Below are 19696 nucleotides of genomic sequence, written 5' to 3'. Positions count from 1 at the left end.
TGCAAAGAGTGAGAGTTTGACTTCTTCTTTGCCAATTTGGATGCCTTTGATTTCTTTTCATTGTCTGATTGCTGTGGCTAGGACTTCTAATACTATGTTGAATAGCAGTGGTGATAGTGGACATCCCTGCTGTGTTCCTGACCTTAGGGGGAAAGCTCTCAGTTTTGTTTCTGATCGTAGGTAGAAAGCATTTAGTTTTTTCACTATAAGTTTTATGTTATTAGGTTGAGGAAGTCCCCCTCCATTCCTAGTTGCCTGAGATCCATTATGTTGAGTGGATATTGAATTTTTTTCAGATGCTTTTTTTGCATCAGTTGAAATGATTATATGTTTTTTCTGGTTATATGGTGAATTATTGATTAGTTTCCAGATGTTTCAGTGGCCTTGCATTTGTGGGATAAATCTCTCTTGTTCATGATATATGATCTTTTTAATATATTGCTGGACTTGGTAATATTTTGTTAAGGTTTTTGTATCTGTTTATGGGAGATATTGGTCTGTAGTTTTCTTTTTCTTTTCCTGTAATTTTGCTGTCATTTTTGATATCATTGTAATGCTAACATCATGAAATGAGTTGACAAGTGCTCCCTCTTATATTGTAAGTTGTGGAGAGTTGATATTATTTCTTCTTTTGATGTTTGAGAAAATTCACCAATGAAGGCATCCGGGCATGCAGGTTTTGTGTGTGTGTGTGTGCACATGCATGCATGTATATGTGTATAAAGGTTCTTTAACTATGAATTCAAATTTAAATAGCACAGAGTCAAATTATTTATTCCTTCTTGAAAGAGCTTTGAGAGTTTGGATCTTTCAAAGAATCCATTTCATTTAAATTATATTTATTTGTATAAAGTTATTCATATTAATCACTATTATTTTTTAATGTCTGTAGTTCTATAGTCTTTATTCTTAATTGTGGTAAGTCGTGTCTGCTCTCCTTTTTATCAATTTAGGCAGATGTTGGTCAATTTTACTGATCATTTCAAAGAACCAGCTGTTAATTTCATTGGCTATTGTTTATTTTCTGTTTCTTATTTTTATCATTTCCATCCTTCTATTTACTTTAGGTGTAATTTGCTCTTCTTTCCTTTGGTTCTTAACGTGGAAGCTTGGATTGTTGATTTTAGATCTTTCTTCTTTTCTAATTAAAACATTTAATGCTATAAATTTCCCTGTAAGTACTGCTATAGGTACATCTGACAAATTTCAATGTTATATTTTTATTTTTATTCATTTCAAAATATTTTTTAATTTGTTCTGTGATTTCTTCTCCATTTTTATTTATCTTTTTAGTAATCTCTACCCCCAACATGGGGCTGGAACTCACAACCCTGAGATCAAGAGTTGTATGCTCTACTGACTAAGCCAGCCAGGTGTCCCTGTGATTTCTTCTTTAAATCATACTTTGTTTACTTGTTTATTTACAATTTTATTTATCCAAGAGAGAGACAGAGAGATCACAAGTAGGGTGAGGGACAGAGGGGGAGAGAAAGGGACAAGCAGACTTCCTGCTGAGCAGGGAGCCCAATGTAGGGCTCCATTGCAGGACCCTGAGATCATGACCTGAAACCTGAGCCAAAGTCAGATTCTTAACCAACTGAGCAACCCAGGCACCCCTAAATCATAATTTTTTTTAAAAGAATGTTGATTAATTTCTAAATGTTTGGAGATTTTCCAGACATCTTTCTGTATTGATATCTAATTTAATTCTCTTGTGGTCAGAGAACCTACTCTGTATGATTTCAAAGCAAGTAAATTTATTGAGGCTTTTTTATCCCCCTGAATATGTCCCATCCTGGCTGACAGTCTATGCACATGTATAAAGAATGTGTATTTTGCTGTTGTTGGGTGAAATATTTTATAAATGTCAGGTCAGATTCATTGATAGTGTTTTTCAAGTATTTTCTATTTTTGCTGATTTTGTTTACCTGTTCTCTCAATTAGTGAGAGAGAAATGCTGAAATCTCCAATTATAATTGTGGTTTTGACTTTTTCTTCTTTTAGTTCTCTCTCTTTGCTTTATTATTTCAGAACTCTATTAGGTACATTTAAGATTGTTATTATTTTTCATGAATTTTCAACTATTATAAAGGTATGGAATTTTAGTTTAATTCATTTTTATTTCAGCATTTTTAAAAGTCTTGCTGTCATCTTTTGGCTTGCATGATTTCAGAAGCAAACTTTGCAATTTTTCATATCTTTGTATTTGTGTCCTTTTCTTTGGAACAATTATTTATAAATACAAATATTTATTATAAATATATTATAAATAAATATAAATAAAATATATTATAAATAAATAAATATAAATAAAATATATTATAAATATATATAAAATAAATACAAATAAAGAACAATTTGATTGTTCCTTCTCTTGCTAGAAGTATTGCTTAGGGTATAGATGGAGTCAACAGATTTCAGATATTTTTGGTTTCCTGTAAAGTTCCTACACATTAATATCTACTGCCAAGGAACCACCCTGATTTATGAGGGCTTCCAGTGCTTGACTGCAGGCTCATGAAGGCTTTTGGGTAGTACCATTCATTGATTCTACCAACACAAAAAGAATAGTGAGGTTTTATTGCTTAGTATAGTCAGGGCAATTTCCCAGATTCCCTTTCAAGTTGAATTCTGTCAGAGATAGCACAAATTCTCATTTTGATGTGACTTGAAGTTAATATGAAGAATTTTGGCATCTTTGTTATGAACTAATGTACTTTTTAAAATCCTAAAACCTATAACTATTGCAGTTAAATGATGATGATGATAGTAATAAAAAGAATTGCAGTAATATTTTGTATACTTTACAGCTTACAAATCATTTCACATACATTTTCTCATTTAGCTTTATGATTATTTATATTGAGAAGTTTTTAAAGACTCACTCTAATCAGTAAACATTGGCTGAAGAAAAAAGATTTTATAGCCAGCCATTTTTGAAATATTAGGGGGAAAAAAAAAACTGCTCAAAAGCCCTAATACTTACTGTCATTTAATTACACAGAAATTCTTAGTTTCAAATGAGATCAAGCATATATAAAAAATGATAAAATAAAATTAGAGCAAAATGACCCACTTTTTTTTGTAGTTTTGTTCCTCTAAGATTAGAAGTGGATTTTCTTTCATTTTAAGAGGGTAAACAAATGTGTTTATATTATACCAAGAATATTTCAAAGTAAATATTAGTTGTGAAGGGTATCACTAGTAGGATTAATACTGATCATTTCTTACTTCAATAGAAAAGAATAGTCTTGGGGCGCCTGGGTGGCTCAGTCGTTAAGCGTCTACCTGCGGCTCAGGTCATGATCCCAGGGTCCTGGGATCGAGCCCCACATCAGGCTCCCTGCTCTGTGGGAAGCCTGCTTCCCCCTCTCCACTCCCCCTGCTTGTGTTCCCTCTCTCGCTATGTCTCTCTCTCTGTCAAATAAATAAATAAAATCTTTAAAAACAAAACAAAACAAAAAAGAATAGTCTTTAAATGCCAATTTAAGATAAATTGGTATGTGGTATCTATGAAAAAATTATCAATGGAGAGTACCCATTAATAAAACAGACTTAAAAGTATTTATATAGTTATATTTATCATGGATATTTGTATTTACTCACACCCACACCAAAGTATGTGGGGCTGACAACTAGAAACAACTTAGAACTGATGAAGCTGGTCAATAAGAATTGTGTTCACATCAAAAACCTGTCTTTAAATCTATACCACAGGGGCCCAACAACTGATGAGAAAAATAGAGTTAGCTATTGTCGTCTCCCTAAACATTCTTCTCATGTTTATGCATTTTTAGTGTAAGCAGTTTGATTATGTGGAGTGTAAATTAATTAATGCTGAATGATAGGCATGAGATAGATGGAGTTGGTTGGTAGCTGGTATTTAAAATGAAGATTTAACCACAGAATCACTACTGGCCTTGCCAATCCCACATTTTTAGCACTTATGCAAGAAATGATTACTGTTTTTTTTCCTTTATGGAGGTATTAACTCTGTTTTTGTTAGTCTATTTTTTATTTTTAAAACAATCACTTGGTTTTACTTTTTTTGTGACAGGTATCTTCACACGAGGACAGCTGGGCCTGACAGACACCATTTTCCATCACATTCACTGTGATGAGATCTATGAGGCAATAAACATCCTGAGCAGTATGAACTGGGACACTCTGGGTCACCAGTGCTTTATCAGCATGAGTGCCATTGTAAACCATCTTCTTAGACAAAAACTCACTCCAGAGAGAGAAGGTCAGCATGAAATATATTTCATAAATGGATTTTATATATATATGAAGTACATTTTATTGAGTCAGTTATCTTTTGAGGATTTCTTTGAGTTATGTTATTGGAGATTGAAAGACAAAAATGTTAATGCCCTATTAAAACTGACAAGATCAGATATCAAATAATTATATGGTACTTTAGAGTATTTGTCAATATAAAGAGTAACATTTTTGTATGTATCTATGTTGGAACTCACAATACAGTCATTGTACATTTCAGTCTAAGTTCATGTGTGGAATATGCTCAAATTTCAAACTTTAATCAAGAATTTCATGTACTCTTGGGGTGTCTGGGTGGCTCAGTTTGTTAACTGTCTGACTCTTGGTTTCAGCTCAGGTCATGATCTCAGGGTGGTGAGATGGAGCCTGGTGTTGGGCTCCACACTGAGTGCGGAGTCTGCTTGTCCCTCTGTCTCCCCCTCTACTCCTCCCCCTGCATATGCACACACACTCTCTCTCAAATACATAAATAAATAAATCTTAAAAAAAAAAAAAAAAGAATTACATGTATTCTCTAGGGTCTGGTATACAAAGGGCCCCAAACAAAAGTCCTTATTCTTCCTTCACTTTATTCATAAATATTTTTCTCTCCTATCCCAAGTCTTTTGTCCAGAGAATAGTCCTTACCACTGATTTTGTGTGTGTGTGTGTGTCTTTGTGTGTGTGTATGTGAGAGAGAGAGAGAGATTGAGAATTGTAGCTCAGCCAGCTGCTCTTTGTTTTCATTCTAACTGGTAGTTCTGATACCCCTCTGCCTGCTTGATTTCTCTACTTTCCCTCAGCAAGTCATTCTGCCCATAGAATCTCAGATAAGACACTGTTTTGTCTCTCTCTCTTTTTTTTTAAGTAAGCTGTACACCCAACATGGGGCTTGAACTCATGACCCTGTGATCAAGAGTTGCATGCTCTACCAACTGGAGCCAGCCAGGCACCCCTCAGATAGGATACTGTTTAAAAAAAGGGGGGGGGAATAATGTGCCACATAAAATAATGAAAATCATTTTTATATTTGTTAATTATCCAGTATATGTTATTTTTATTGTAAGTTATTTACTTAATGTAAAATGCACCTAAATGTTCTTGCACTTGTATCTTTATTTCAAATCTTTGCAAGAATCATTGACATTAATGATAAGTCCTGGCCAATGAGAAACTTTCCCTAGGTAATTTACAAGATAGAGAAAACAGGAAATATGTCAAAAGGTCTTTGCTGGAGAGCTTTTTTTCCTATTTTCTTTGAAAGTTTATAGATTTTCTTACTCCATTTTATTTTATTTTATTTTTTTAAAGATTTTATTTATTTATTTGACAGAGAGAGACACAGTGAGAGAGGGAACACAAGCAGGGGGAGTGGGAGAGGGAGAAGCAGGCTCCCTGCTGAGCAGGGAGCCCAATGTGGGGCTCAATCCCAGGACTCTGGGATCATGACCTGAGCTGAAGGCAGACGCTCAACCGACTGAGCCACCCAGGCGCCCCATTCTTACTCCATTTTATTACATTTCCAAAGTAAACACGGTGTTTAAATAAAATTCTATACATAACCTTCACTGTAGTCCTTTTAGAGGGCATGTTCCTTCAGGAAGTTCACATCATGGGACTTGTACCAACTCACAGGAGGCCCGCAATAAATATTTATTTAATGTTAATTGAATGTGCTTTTTGGAGGTAGTCCAATCCATCTATGGAGGGTCCAGTATTTCTACAGTGAGAAAATGCCTAGCACAGACAGTGCTTGGCCTTCTGTAGGTACTCAAAGAATATTAGTTAAAAATAAAAAGAAGAGTATAACTTCAAAATGTTAGATATTACTGTAATATGTCTGCCTACAGAGTTATCTCAAGTATTTATTTCTTATATTGGTACACTCTCAAGCTTAGGTACATAGTAGGAAAAAAAAGGCAGAGTCCATAAAGAAAGCCTGTTATGGTATACACAATCTATACAAGAGATCCTAAATTTACAGTTGGAGAATCGTAGAGAAGATAAAATACTGACTGTCACTCAGGACACTGAGAAATTGCTAGCACCTCGGTGAATTTGTGTTGTAAGAAAGATTATTAGGGAATTCACAAATGGGCATTATCAGATTCTTGCTTTAATAAAAGATATTTTCAAGGAACCATTTTGGGAAGATAGGGAAATAAAAAGCTTGTATGATACCACGCTATTAAAACACTTGCATGATACTGGGTTATCAGAATAGGTACATTTTAAGTAGGTGTATGTGTTATTCCCCAAGTAACTTTAAAATACATATCTAAAACATTCAGAATTCTCTTTTGGGATTTATTCTATCTGAATCTAACAAATTTGACATGGTAATTTGTTTTCCTTTTATTAGTGGAACCCAGTGAGCTCTTTTATTTGTGGCTGTGTTGTGGTTATCTTTGAGATCTTCATTTCTGCCTTAAACATCAAGCTGGGCTATCTAATGAATCTGTAACTGTGCTGGGAGTTATGAGTATTCCATGTAGGCTCAAACATTTCAGAAGTACATGCTGTCAAGAAAACAAGCAATGGCAAGAGGATCTGGCTTGTTTTCACAATAGCATTGCTGTATTCAATTTTAATCTAAATTGACTGCTGCTTTGAAAGAAAATACCCCTAAAGTTCATCTTACTTTACTGTCTAGATTTGAGATTTAAAAAAAAAAGAAATTACTAACAACTTAGCCAAGTCCATAGCAATTACTCTGATGAGGTATTTAATACTTTCAAACCTAAATATGCCTAAAACTAAAGAGTTTTGCTAAATAAGGAATTGTTTATTCAATCCAGCACTGGTAGCATAAAAATCAATGGAGTCTTACTGTGAACTGTAGTGTTCTCATACAACTCTCACCATTACTGTAATTATATAACTTCTAGGTATTTCTGGGAGAAAACACAACCCCAAAGGCATGGCTTGGTAAAATCCTGAAGCAGGCAAAATGTGCCTTTTTCTCCCAATCTCTAGTTTATCAAAACTTGCTCTCCAATCCTTTTTACCTAGGAAGGTGTCAGTTGACCAAGAGGGGATTAGCATGTCATCCCTCCCAGGGGTATTAGCTTTCACACTTGGACAAAACCAACAATCTTGTTTTTTAGGATGAGATTTAGGGAAGGCATGGGGACTTTCACTGTTTCTTTAAAATTATCTTAGAAAGGTATTATTACTCCAATAGGGCTATTTTCATTTGTATTATTTCAAAAACACTTCTACTATTTATTTCAATTCCCAATGTAAAAGTTTGTTTTCTCCTTTCAGTTAGAGTAAATGTTGAGCACACTGTGAGTTGATTTTACTGGAAATACTAGTTCAAACTGTGTTACTTTGATGAGTCACTGTTTTAATTATCCATTTGTGGTGAGAGGTTGGTTCATTATGGATTTCTTCAGTTTTGACAGCTTTTTGTTGCTCAGAGTCATTGTCAGCTTTGCCTCAAGTGAAAGTTTATACACAGGTTTGTTTTTGTACCAGCTGTCATATTTTAATTTTATCTTTCCTGCAACAAGCTCACATTTCATCCAAGTTTGCAAAACCTGACTGACTGCAAACATGAGTATTCTGTTGTAATTGAAGGAGTTTCACTTGTTTTAGTGCTGCTATGTTTGAATTCCACAGCACAGCTTGAGGCAAGCCTTGGAACCTTTTATGCTCCAACAAGACCACTCCTGGATACAACTATATTGGAATATAGAGACGAAATCAGCAAATATGCAAGAAGATTCTTCCATCACTTGCTCAGGTGAACAATATCTTGGAATTGATAAGTGTCAGACTAATTACCTATTTAATGAGTCATTTTCTTTAATTAGAATATTTCATAATATGGCTGTTTTCTGATAGTCCATTTCCTAAGGGAAAAAAAAAACAAATCTTGATATTCTTTATTTAATTTGTTCTTGTTTTCCTTTTAAGGAATATATTTGAATATTGTTTAGGGCTTTTACATCATCAGTACATTTGAATATAACTTCCCCTTTAATATGAAAGCAAACAATACTATGTAAAGTCAATTTTTGGGGGGTAAAGTCAGTTTTAAAGTATTAACTTAATTGTGCTCTTAGCACTAGAGAAATGTTTTAGTTTTAATTGAAGCTAAAAATATGAATGTGCTATAAAGCTCTGAGACAGTCATTGGTTTGCTTTACTTTCAGAATTACTGTAGAAAGATTTGTCCATTGTCCTCTCATATAATGTGGCAAGTTCCTAGTCTCACTGTGCCTCATTTTCTCTGCTTTAAATGGGTATAATATATTTCTTTAATCTTAGGGATTATATGAAAAATTAGATAATAATGTCAAGAAATCACTCTGAGTAAAAGACTATAGAAGTTGAAGGGCAAGTACATATAGCATATTCCATATACATAAAGTTCAAAAAATGGATGGATGGATGGAAGGAAGGAAGGTGAATGGATGGAAATAGATAGATGATGGCTAGATAGTTTAGGGATACATATAAATGTGTCAATGCTATAAATAAAAGCAAGGAAGTGATTAGCACAAAATTTAGGATAGTGTAGGGTGAGTTAAGAGAAATATGATAGGAATAGGCACATGGGAGCTTCCAAGGTATTAGTAATGTTCCATTTTTTAAGATGAGAGGGAATTATATCAGGGTCCATTAAAATTATTATTCTTTTAATTGAATATACATGTTCTATACTTTTATATATGATGTGTTTTATAACAAGAAGTAATAGAATTACCAACTTCATGTACCAAAAGGAAGTATTAGGTCTAGTTGAATGTAGAGTTTTGATTTCATTTATAATCTGATATAGTTCTTTTTAACTCTTTCAAGCAATTTCATGTATAGTCTCTCCTTTTTTTCTCAGAACAACTCTGTAAGAGGGTATTATCATTTGACAAATAAATAAACTATTAAGTGGCACTTTAATCTTTACCCAACAGGGAAACCTTTGGAAAACAGTCTTTTTAGAAACTAAGAAATGTTAATATATTGCTTGAATTACAATCTGTGATTGAATCTTGCCTTTTTATCTGAATGACTTTAGCATATTTCAAGAAACTCTTCATACTGAATGAGGCATTTTTCTACATATGCCAAAAATATTGGGGCTGGTGTCACATTTATTTGGATGTAGGGCTTTGTTCTTTGCTCTGACTATATTTTGTTTTCCTTGTTTCTGGGGAAAACTAATGAATTCACCTCCTGCCTGAAGAGCCCCAAAAGATTAATTTGAATGAAACAGATGTTTTGGAGGCATATTCTTGGTGGCCTCTCTGTCTGGCTTCTCTGACTTTATGCAGTGATTTAGTTGTGCATGAGCCTTGCATTTCATAATGCTGGGCCCTAGGATGCTCATATCCTGCTGATGTTCACACATTCTACTAATGTGCAATTTTTTGTTCATTAATTTTTTCCTCAAATGCAGTATACTTTCTAATTATTTTTTGGAATGTATTCTGAAGAGGTGACTATTATTGTTGTTGTTGTCATTATTATTAGACTTTAGCTTTTCTGTGTGGTTATACCTGAAATTGAATGTTTTTCCTTGGGGTGTACTGTGTTTTTCACGTTTTCTTTTTTGCATGCTTTGCAATTATTTCAGTTACAATGAGTGTTTATTAGTTCTTTTGACAGTAGGCCATGTATAACATTATGAAAAAAGAAGAGTAAGTTTAGAAGAAATTAAATGAAATAGCTTAAATTGGAATTATTTTTTTGTTTAATCTGCTGCCAAGAAGTTCTCCTACTTAGGGAAAGAGGAGCAGGCCAAATACTTTTTTGTATTTGCAGAGTGCTAGAATTGCATTACAACCCACACCTTGTCTAGCCAGTATAATACTCTAAAAAAGTTATTAGATAATGGAATAAGTCCTAAACAGTAAAGACCATCATAAAGAATTTTAAATTAAAGATGAAGAAAAGAGCACCATGCAGAGTAGGGATGTACCTAAGGTCACTAATTGGTAAAGCTGAGGACTGAGGTTGCCTGAGTCCAGATTAGGCTCTTTTGATAAGGAATAAAATATTACACTGATTTTAATTTCATACAGCATATAAAGTGTGAGGTCATAGTATGAGTTTGTGATAATTGACAGTTATTTATGTGGGTTATTAAAATATTTTTGCATATAATTTTGTTTTTATCTTGACATTAGAGGAAGACCACGGATCTTTTTGTCTTTTCTTAAGTTATCTTGACAGCCTTCCTCCAAATCCAAATGAATCTAAACTTTAAAACTTATTTCTCATGTCCTTTCTTGACACCTTTTTGTATGTGTTCAAAGTGATAAATTTTCATAAAGAAATGCTTCCTATAAATGTAAATCATGCTCCTAACATTGAAGATAGAAAGCAGAGGTACAATATTGATATGATAGCTAAATAAAATGTTTACTGTAGTAAAATTTTAAATAGATGATGCAGTCTAATTCATAAAATCATTAAGCTGGAAGACATCTATCTATAGAAGGTGTCTAAAAAAAAATTCAGTGTGTTTTCCTTTACTCTCATATTCACACTTCTGAAACCAGATAGGCGGGAGTTTTTTTCCCACACAAACCGATTCTCTGACACCTGCTAGATGTCCTACAATTCAATTCAGTTCTGACACTAGCCAGAGTTAGCACAGACCCCACATATAAAAGGATCAGTCCCACAGTCCCAGTATCCCTACTTCAGCTGCCATTTGTAAGTAGTAAGTCCCCGGGTTACCCACAACTTCTGTCCAATTTGGCTGCAAATTGGAGTTTCCTGCTACCCCTTCCTTCCTCAGGTTCACAGAACCCAGGAGAGCAGTTTACTTACTATTGCTGGTATTTTAAAGGATGTTTTGAAGAATACAAGTGAACAGCCAGATGAAGAGATGCATAGGGCAAGTTATATGGGAGAGGATGTGAAGCCTCTTTCCCTTTCCAGGAATGCCACCCTCCCAGCACCTCCACATGTTCACCAAGTTTGGAAGCTCTTTCAACCCAGTCCTTTTGGATATTTATGCAGGCTTCATTACATAGGCATGATTGATTAAATAATTGGCCATTGGTAATAATTCAACCTCTAACCCCTCTCCCCAGCCCCAGGTGTGGGGGTGGGACTGAAATTTCCAATCTTCTAATTGTGTGCTTGATTCCACTGACAACAGCCCCCAGCCTAGGGGCTTTCACAAAGTCTTCTCTGTAATATAAACTCAGATGGGCTGAAAGGGACTTGTTATGAATAACAAAAGATTTTCCTTTCGGTTAGGAAATTCTAAGGATTTTAGGGGCTCTGTGCCAGGAATGGGACACAGACCAAATATATATTTCTTATTATAAATCACAATATCACAGAAGGTAAATTCAACTGTCTAAGCTAAGTTCAGAAGTTGGTTGTTCATTTCTCTGTCTTCAGGAAATTGAATAGTCCTCCAGAACTACTGAATAGGAAAGTGTTAACAAGTAAGAGCTTTTCATTATAAGTAAATAGAAACTGTAATAGGAACTCCTAGATATTGATGAAATAAAAGGGCAAACATTTCAAGTAAATGTGCCACATATGAAGCTTATTTTACTGATATGGAAATATAAAGGATTAAAATTAATTTTTTCTACTTAACTTCCCCTCTTAACTGTAAGACTACTGTTTTTTGACTCAAATGGTATTAGGTGATTATGGCACAGAGTCATGCTTTTCAATTCTTATAAAATAGTAAGCACAATGTTGGGAAAGGGAGCTTTATTGCTTAGAACTAAAAATACCAAGTGAAATATTTGAGGCAGAATTTACTAATGTCTGCATTTTCCTTTGCACTGCAACAAAAAGTAAGATGAATTGATAGAAAGGGAGATGGATGGATATGTGATAAAACAATATTATAAAATGATGATAGAATCTAGGTGGTAAATACATTCTTTCAACTTTCCTAGATGTTTGAAAATTTTTATGGTAAGGTGTTGAAGGGAAATATACATTATATTGGAGTCAATATTTATACTTAGAGTTCAGGAAAAAAAAGGTAGTGTTTTGGAAATTATTCTTAGCTTTTGGAATGGTTCTTAACTTATGCAATAAATATATATGACAGGCAAAAAGAAATCATTTGTGACTAAAAAAGTTGTTAACCAATTTGATTTCTAAATGGCTTTTTCAGTTACATTTTTCACTAATGGAGCATACACAGTAAGTAAAACCATTATATGAAATCAATTCAAAGAATATGAATACTAAAACAGTTACCTAAGGATATTTAGGGAACAAGACAGAATATTTGCCGGGAAAAACTTCCTGGTCAGATCATCTAAAAATGCTGGATAATATATTTAAAATATTTGCTTAAAGCAAGGTTGAGCTGGCAGGAAACGAAGGGAAACACTCAGGTTGAAATGACAAGGATGCTTGATTCTACAAGTAAGCAAACTCTAAGTTTGCCTTGAGGGCACGTGCTGGCACCTGGCTGGGAGGAACTTGGTTTACAAAGGCTTTATACTTAAGAGTATAGGAGACAAAGCCTAGGGCTCAAGCAGAGTGGGAGATTGGATCCAAAATCCCCACATCAATCTAGTACCATTGAAGGGTAGCATCCTCTCTGAACTATAAGGAAGGAAGGTATGAATGGCAAGAAGGAATGGTGGGCCAAAAAGAATATTAAACTTGTGGGAACACAAAAATCGATAGTATGAAACATAAACACCAATGTCTAATTCAGGGGGTTCAAAATTAAGATAAAATCCTGGACAGTAGCAATATATAAATCAGAAAACGAATGAAGAAGGTAAAGCATTCTATGGTCTTTATACTTTCCAAGAGGAAGATAGAGATACTGATTAATACTAGATTTTATTAAGTAAAATATACATGGTAGAATTTCTAGGGTAATCACTAAAAAAATAGAAATAGAGTACATTTTCAAACAAATATAGTGAAAATGTTGGATGAGGAAAAAATTTCATCCCAAAAGAAGGCAAGAATTGGGGGAGGGTGCAGCATATAGGGGGAAGAAACATTAAAAAAAGAAAAAAAACCAACAAAAAACAGAAAACACACAATGAGGTGGTAGAAATCAATTTAAAAATAGTCATCATCAATGTAAGTGAGCCAAATTTTTCATTTGCAGAGATTGTTGAAACAAATTTTTCTTGTAACTTTCTACAAAAGACATGTAAAACAAACAAATTTAAAAACTAGAGAATGGGAAAAATTATACTAGGTAAATACCCAGAAAAAGAGCTAGTGATGTTATAGAAATAGTCTTTAGAGCAAAATCATTGGTAGAGATTACTAGAGATCAATATCGGCAGAAAAATCGATTCACTAGGAAGATAAAACAATTCTAAATGTGTAAAACATAGCTTAAATACACATGAAATAAATTGATAAATCCACTATCAGTTGGAGATTTTAATTCCTTTCATGTGGTAATTGATAGATTAAACAAATAAAATATCAGTAAGGAAATATAAGATTAGAACAATATAATTAAAACCTTGATTTAATGGACATGTATAGAGTACTATATACAACACTGGAGACTATACTTTTTTCATGAACAAACAAAAACATTTTTTAAAATTGACGTGTCCTAGGCCATAAATCCTTGAAAATTTCAAAGGATTAATTAGTTGTCTTTACTCAGTAATTAATTACTGAGTTCCACATGCCAGCACTATTGTTAGAACTAGGACTATAGCAAAGAACAAAACAGACACACATACAAAAATCTATGGCATCATAAAGTTTACATTATAGTGAAAGAAACAATATGTAAATACGTAGGTAAAATACATAGTATATTAGATAATGATATGTTCCACAAAGATAAACAAAGCAGGGACAGTGGTTAGGGAATATTGAATGGTGGAGTGGGTGGACTGCAGTTTTAAATAAAGTTGTCAGGGAAGGCCTCACTAAGAAGGTGAACTCTGGGTTAAATCCCAGCAGTTTCGCTGGAGCAGTAACCAGAATGGCAGAATAATAAGAGAATGGAATGGGTCAGAAAGATAGCAGGTGGCTTGGTAATATAGGACTTTGTTGCCTATCATAAGGAATTGAGATTTTTCTCTGGAATAGTAGGGGAAGTCAGTAGATGACTTGGAATCAACGAGTGAATAGATCACTCAGATGCTATGTCAGGAATAGACTTTTGAAGGATAAGGGCATTTGGAAGTCTACTGCAATAATTGAGTGAGAAATAGTGACCATTCAGAGCAGGTTGGCAGCAAAAGGAATGAGGACAGAGTGGTTGGATTTTGGGTATATTGAAGGTTTTGCTGACAGCATTTGCTGACAGACTGGATGAAGAATATGATAGAAAGAGAAGTCAAAGATGACATCAAGTATTTGGACCAGAGCTACTGGAAAAATTGAGTTGCCATTGACAAGATTGGTAAGACCGCGGAAAGAACAGTTGTGTGGGAAAAGGACCTGAGATTAGTTTTGGACGTGTTGAGTTTGAGTGAGGAATTCAGAGGTGAGTTCTGAAGCAGAGTTATAAAGGGAAATACATAGCCTTAACTGTTGATGATGGAAAAGAAGAAAGACTCAAAGAGCTATGCAATTTAAGAAATTTTTAAAGTATCAGTAAAATAAACTCAAAGTGGAAAAGGCAATAATAAAAATATGTTCAGAAATTAATGTAACAAAAAAGCAGTAAGAGGATTAATAAAGCTAAGCACTTGTTTTTTGACAAGATTAGTAAAATAGAAAAATAGTGAACAGTATTAGGGATATAAAAGGGACCTAATGATAGACATACCAGAGGATTTTAAATATTGAAATAACCCTGTTTACTATGAGCAACTTCATTACAAAAAACTTGAAAAATTAGGTGATAGGGAAATTTTTTTAGAAATATAAAAATAACCAAAACTAACTGAAAAAGAAATAGAAGATCTGAATAGCTCTATAACCTATAAAAAATTAAATTAGTAATTAACATTTTCCCATGAAGTAAGCTACAATCCCAACAAGATATTATTAACAAGTGAAGTTCCATCACTATACTCACACAATTTTTTCTTTGTTGTTTTTCTTTTAGTCCTTTTTTCAAATGCATATTTATTTACATAGGTGTAATTATTGAGTATATGAAATTTTAAAGAAAAGAATCCTAAGAGGGTTGATTCACTATGATGGCATTCCAAGAGGCTTTTACTCTCTTTGATATGGTACTCAGATTTAAAAGATTTATTATGGCCTTTAGAAAGTGGTCCACAGGGCGCCTGGGTGGCTCAGATGGTTAAGCGTCTGCCTTCGGCTCAGGTCATGATCCCAGGGTCCTGGAATCGAGTCCCACATCGGGCTCCCGGCTCAGCGGGGAGCCTGCTTCTCCCTCTGACCCTTGCCCCTCTCATGCTGTTTCTCTCTCGCTCTCTAAAAAATAAATAAGATCTTAAAAAAAAAAAAAAGTGGTCCACACACATATGAACAGACTTTTTTTTTTTAAGAAAAAAGATGAAAGAATAAAAAGGGAAAATAAACAGAAGGGAACAACAGAAAAACCTCAAGCTGTTTAACTAAAAGCACCTAGAACGATGTGCTTTTATACATGAAGGAGCTGGTTTTTATGTGGGCCCAGTTAGGGCTGGTTGGGAAGGAAAACTTGGGTATAGGAGTACTTTGGATTTCTGCCAAGGGGTGAGGGGCCTTTACCATAATGGCAATTTGAAAAAAAGTAACGAAGCTAATCAGTAAACTAGGATACCAAACAAAATTGGCAGAGTATAGGTAAAAATAAATTGAAGGCCATTTCATGAACAAATTTTATATACTTGGCTCTTCCTTAAGATTCCCCTTTTGTAGTTAGTCAGGGGTGTGGCCCAAACATTCAAACTGCATTGCATTTGGCAATCTGGCATTCCTACAGCATTACTTCCCTGTATGTAACTATACCAATGAAGTTAAGTCCTTAGATTTTGTTTCTGTTGCTCACATTCTCTCTCAGATATTGTATCTAAAAATCAAAAAGGGTAAAAATGTATTGTTAAAGAAAACCATGATTCTTTGGAAAGCTATGATAATAACCATTCTGTTTTACTAGAATTACTGTAATGGCTTTAGGGAACTCTCTTTTGTCCAGTGTGAGAGAAATAGACTAGATTCATTGTAGAGATCGAGCTAAGAGTGGGGATGGTCTGTGTAAGGCATCACATTGAATGGATGAATCTTAAGACTTTTCTTAAAGTCATTAGTCATTAGTTATCTTTTCATCTGTGATGTACAAAATTTGTTTTCCACCAAAATTCCAGTTGTCTTTTCAGAACTGTTTGTCACTCTCAGTTTCTCTTGATGCAACTCCCCACTGTTTTCTCTGGTACTCCTATTCAATGAGTGATATTCTAGGACCTGGGTAAAAGGCCATGTTTATGAGTGAATGAATTGTGTCTGCAGACCTGACATTTTTTTTTTTTTTTTAAGAGAGATTGAGAGAGAGAGAGTAGGGTGGGAGGGGCAAAGGGAGAGGGAGAATCTTAATCATCGAGCCTGACTTGGGACTCAATCTCATGACCCTAAGATCATGACCTAAGCCAAAATAAAGAAGGGGAAGCTTAACCAACTGAGCCACCCAGGCGCCCCCTGATCAAGGCAGTTGTTGGCTTCAGACCCTAGAATGGCCCCGGCTGATGGCCTCCTCACACTTCTTGTCAGGAAGTCTTAGTCTCTTTCATTTGGCAGAGAGGGATTAAAAGACTCTAGGACCTGTTCATATTCCCTGTATTAAATGAATGACCTTTAGGTACCTTTGAGTATAACACCTAGCAGCAATTGGTATGTACTAGAGATGAATGTGGACACTTCTATTACAAAGTTACAGCTGTATTAAAGCTGAAGGATGAGGATAGCCTTTACCAATGTGGTAAAAATCAAAGATGTCTTACTATATAGTGAAGGACAAGCATGGTATGTGCAAATTGTAGCTAGTAAGAGAGATATGATGATTCTTGGCTATTGACACTCATGAATGCCTTGTAAAGTCTAGGAGAAATTCTGCTTTGTTAGATATTCTACCTTGTTGAAAGGCAACATGCAGAGAAAATACAACCAACAGTTTATTAGGCAGATGTTATTACATTTGCAGATCTCGTGGCTCAGGGAAAGACCATGACATATAACGTATGAACATTAGTAAATCAATTTCAGAATATGTCTACCTTTATATGAAATACATTTGCTTCCTTTGTGTTTGATAAAGTGTATACACAACTTTAATAATTCTTCATCCTTTTATTGTATATTTAAACTTCACAGAACTCAAAAAAACTATAAACAAATGATGTAACTTTATTTCTGATTATAGTAAGTACTCTCACCCATCTGTCTCCTTCTGGAGGAAACAAGATAAGTACCATTCTGTTCCTAGTTTTTGAATTTTCCTCTATTCCCATTCCTTCCCTACTGATAACCATATTCAAATAATAAAATAATACTCAGCTTGCTATATATTCTGATCCTTATTAACTATCTCATTACATTTGCTAGAAAGAGATACTTAAGTTTTGTCAGAACCTGGAGAACTAAGGAGTTGTGTGTCTAAATTTTAGGGAGGTAACAAATATTAGCTTTCCTTGGAAAGCTAACATGTGGGCCTCAGCAGTGTTGAAGTGGTTGGGAAAGAGACATTACTTTGGAAAAAATCTTTAATGAGCATTCTGATCACATGTCATTACTACTATGCAAGGATATGTATTTGTCTTTAGTTCATAGGTTTTATAAATAAACGTTGTTTAACCCTAAAGCCCTTCCATTAATTCAACTTTTCCTGATACAGAGGACTGTGCATTGTCATTATAGTTTTTTAGAACACTAAGCTATAGTTTTTTCCAAAATAAAAATAGCTTTCTGATTGCAGAGGTAATACATAACTTTTTTTCACAATATAGTATCATTGCCCTCTTTGCATGTCAATAAATATAGATTCATATCTTGCATTATAAGGGTACACTGCTATAATTGATTCAACCTATCTATGGACATGGATTATTTCCAGTGTTTTGCTACTATAAACAATGCTATAATCATCATATATATATATATATATATATGCTATATATATGCTATATATATATATATCTCATATACCTACACACACACCTTTGTGCCTTTATCTGATTACTTCCTAAGAATAAATTCCTATAAGTGGAATTACCAAGTCAGAAGTTATTCTTGATATATATGGTCAAATGTTCCTCTCACCTTTTTGTGAAATTACTTATCATACCCACCGTTGAAAAATCAGTATCTTAAAACACTGACAAATAGGCAGAATTTGGCATCTTTCTGCTTTTATTTTTTGTGTATTCTTTCTATTAAAGTTCTTTTTAATAATTAGTAAACTTTATTTTTAGAGCAGTTTAGAGCAGTTAGGTTCACAGGAAAATTGAAAGTATAGAGATTTCTCATATACCCTCTGTCCCCATCTGCTCTAATATTAATTTCTTCTTTTACTGATGGTGATTGCACACATTTCCTATATATATATATTTTTGTATTACTTGTATTATTGTATTATTATGTGAATGGCTATTGTTGAAGATGTGCTAGTTAAAGCTGAGGGCTTTATAAACATGATCATATTTAATCCTCACATCTTAGCCTCTGTTTTGTATTTTAGCCATTCTGAGAGGTATGTAGTGATATTCAGTATAGCTTTAGTTTCCATTGCCCTAATGGATAATGATGTTGAATATCTTTTCATACAACTGTTTGCCAATAGTAGATCCTCTTTGATGAAATATCTCTATCTTTTGCCCATTTTCTAATTTTTTATTGTTACGTTTTGAGAGTTCTTTATGTTTTGATGCTTGCCCTTTTTCACATATGTGGTTTGTAAATATTTTCTCTCAGTCTGTAGCTTGTCTTTCCATCCTTTCAATAGAGTATGTGGCAGAATAAAATTTTTTACTTGTGATAGAGTCCAATAGGTCAATTTTTCCTTTTATGGATAGTGCTTTTGGTGTCACATGTCTTTGCCTGGCCTTATATACCAAAGACTTTTTCTTATGTTTATTTTCTAAAAAATGTATAGTTTTAGATTTTACATAGAAGACCATAATTCATTTTGGGCAATTTTTACATAAGTGTGAGATTTGGGTTGAGGCTTTTTTGGTTTTTATTTTATTTTACTTTATTTATTTGTTTTTTATATCCAGTTGTTCTTACAGCATTTGTTGAAAAGGTTACTGCATTGATTTTGCATTGCATTGATTTTGCACCTTTGTCAAAAATCAGTTGGGCATATTTGTGTGGGTCTATGTCTGGTTTCTCTATTTTATTCCACTGTTTTATATATATATTCTTCTGTCAATACCATGCAGGCTTTTTTTTTTTTTAATTTTATTTTGTTTTATTTATTTATTTATTTATTTTATTATGTTATGTTAGTCACCATACAATACATCATTAGTTTTTGATGTAGTGATCCACGATCCATTGTTTTCGTATAACACCCAGTGCTCCATGCAGTACGTGCCCTCCTTAATACCCATCA

At 33.9% G+C, this 19696-nt stretch overlaps 1 protein-coding gene and 1 long non-coding RNA gene across 2 annotated transcripts in view; both read left to right on the top strand.

The window, feature by feature from the left end:
* WDPCP (WD repeat containing planar cell polarity effector) overlaps positions 1–19696 on the top strand; it is a 413409-nt gene that overhangs the window by 177526 nt on the left and 216187 nt on the right. Inside the window, exons 14-15 of the mRNA XM_081797281.1 lie at positions 4058–4246; positions 7885–8009. Of these exons, the coding sequence (XP_081653407.1) occupies positions 4058–4246; positions 7885–8009 (314 nt within the window). The remainder of the gene's footprint in view (positions 1–4057; positions 4247–7884; positions 8010–19696) is intronic.
* Positions 10639–18012, top strand: LOC145723668 (uncharacterized). Its single transcript, XR_014148906.1, has 2 exons — positions 10639–15418; positions 15619–18012. It is a non-coding gene; the product is annotated as an uncharacterized LOC145723668 (long non-coding RNA).

The sequence above is a fragment of the Leptonychotes weddellii genome, chromosome 10 (genome assembly GCF_054177405.1).
Source record: "Leptonychotes weddellii isolate Sample4059 chromosome 10, ASM5417740v2, whole genome shotgun sequence".
NCBI classification, from domain to species: domain Eukaryota; kingdom Metazoa; phylum Chordata; class Mammalia; order Carnivora; family Phocidae; genus Leptonychotes; species Leptonychotes weddellii.
Note: the sequence above shows the minus strand (reverse complement) of the source record. Positions and strands in the feature narration are given on the sequence as shown.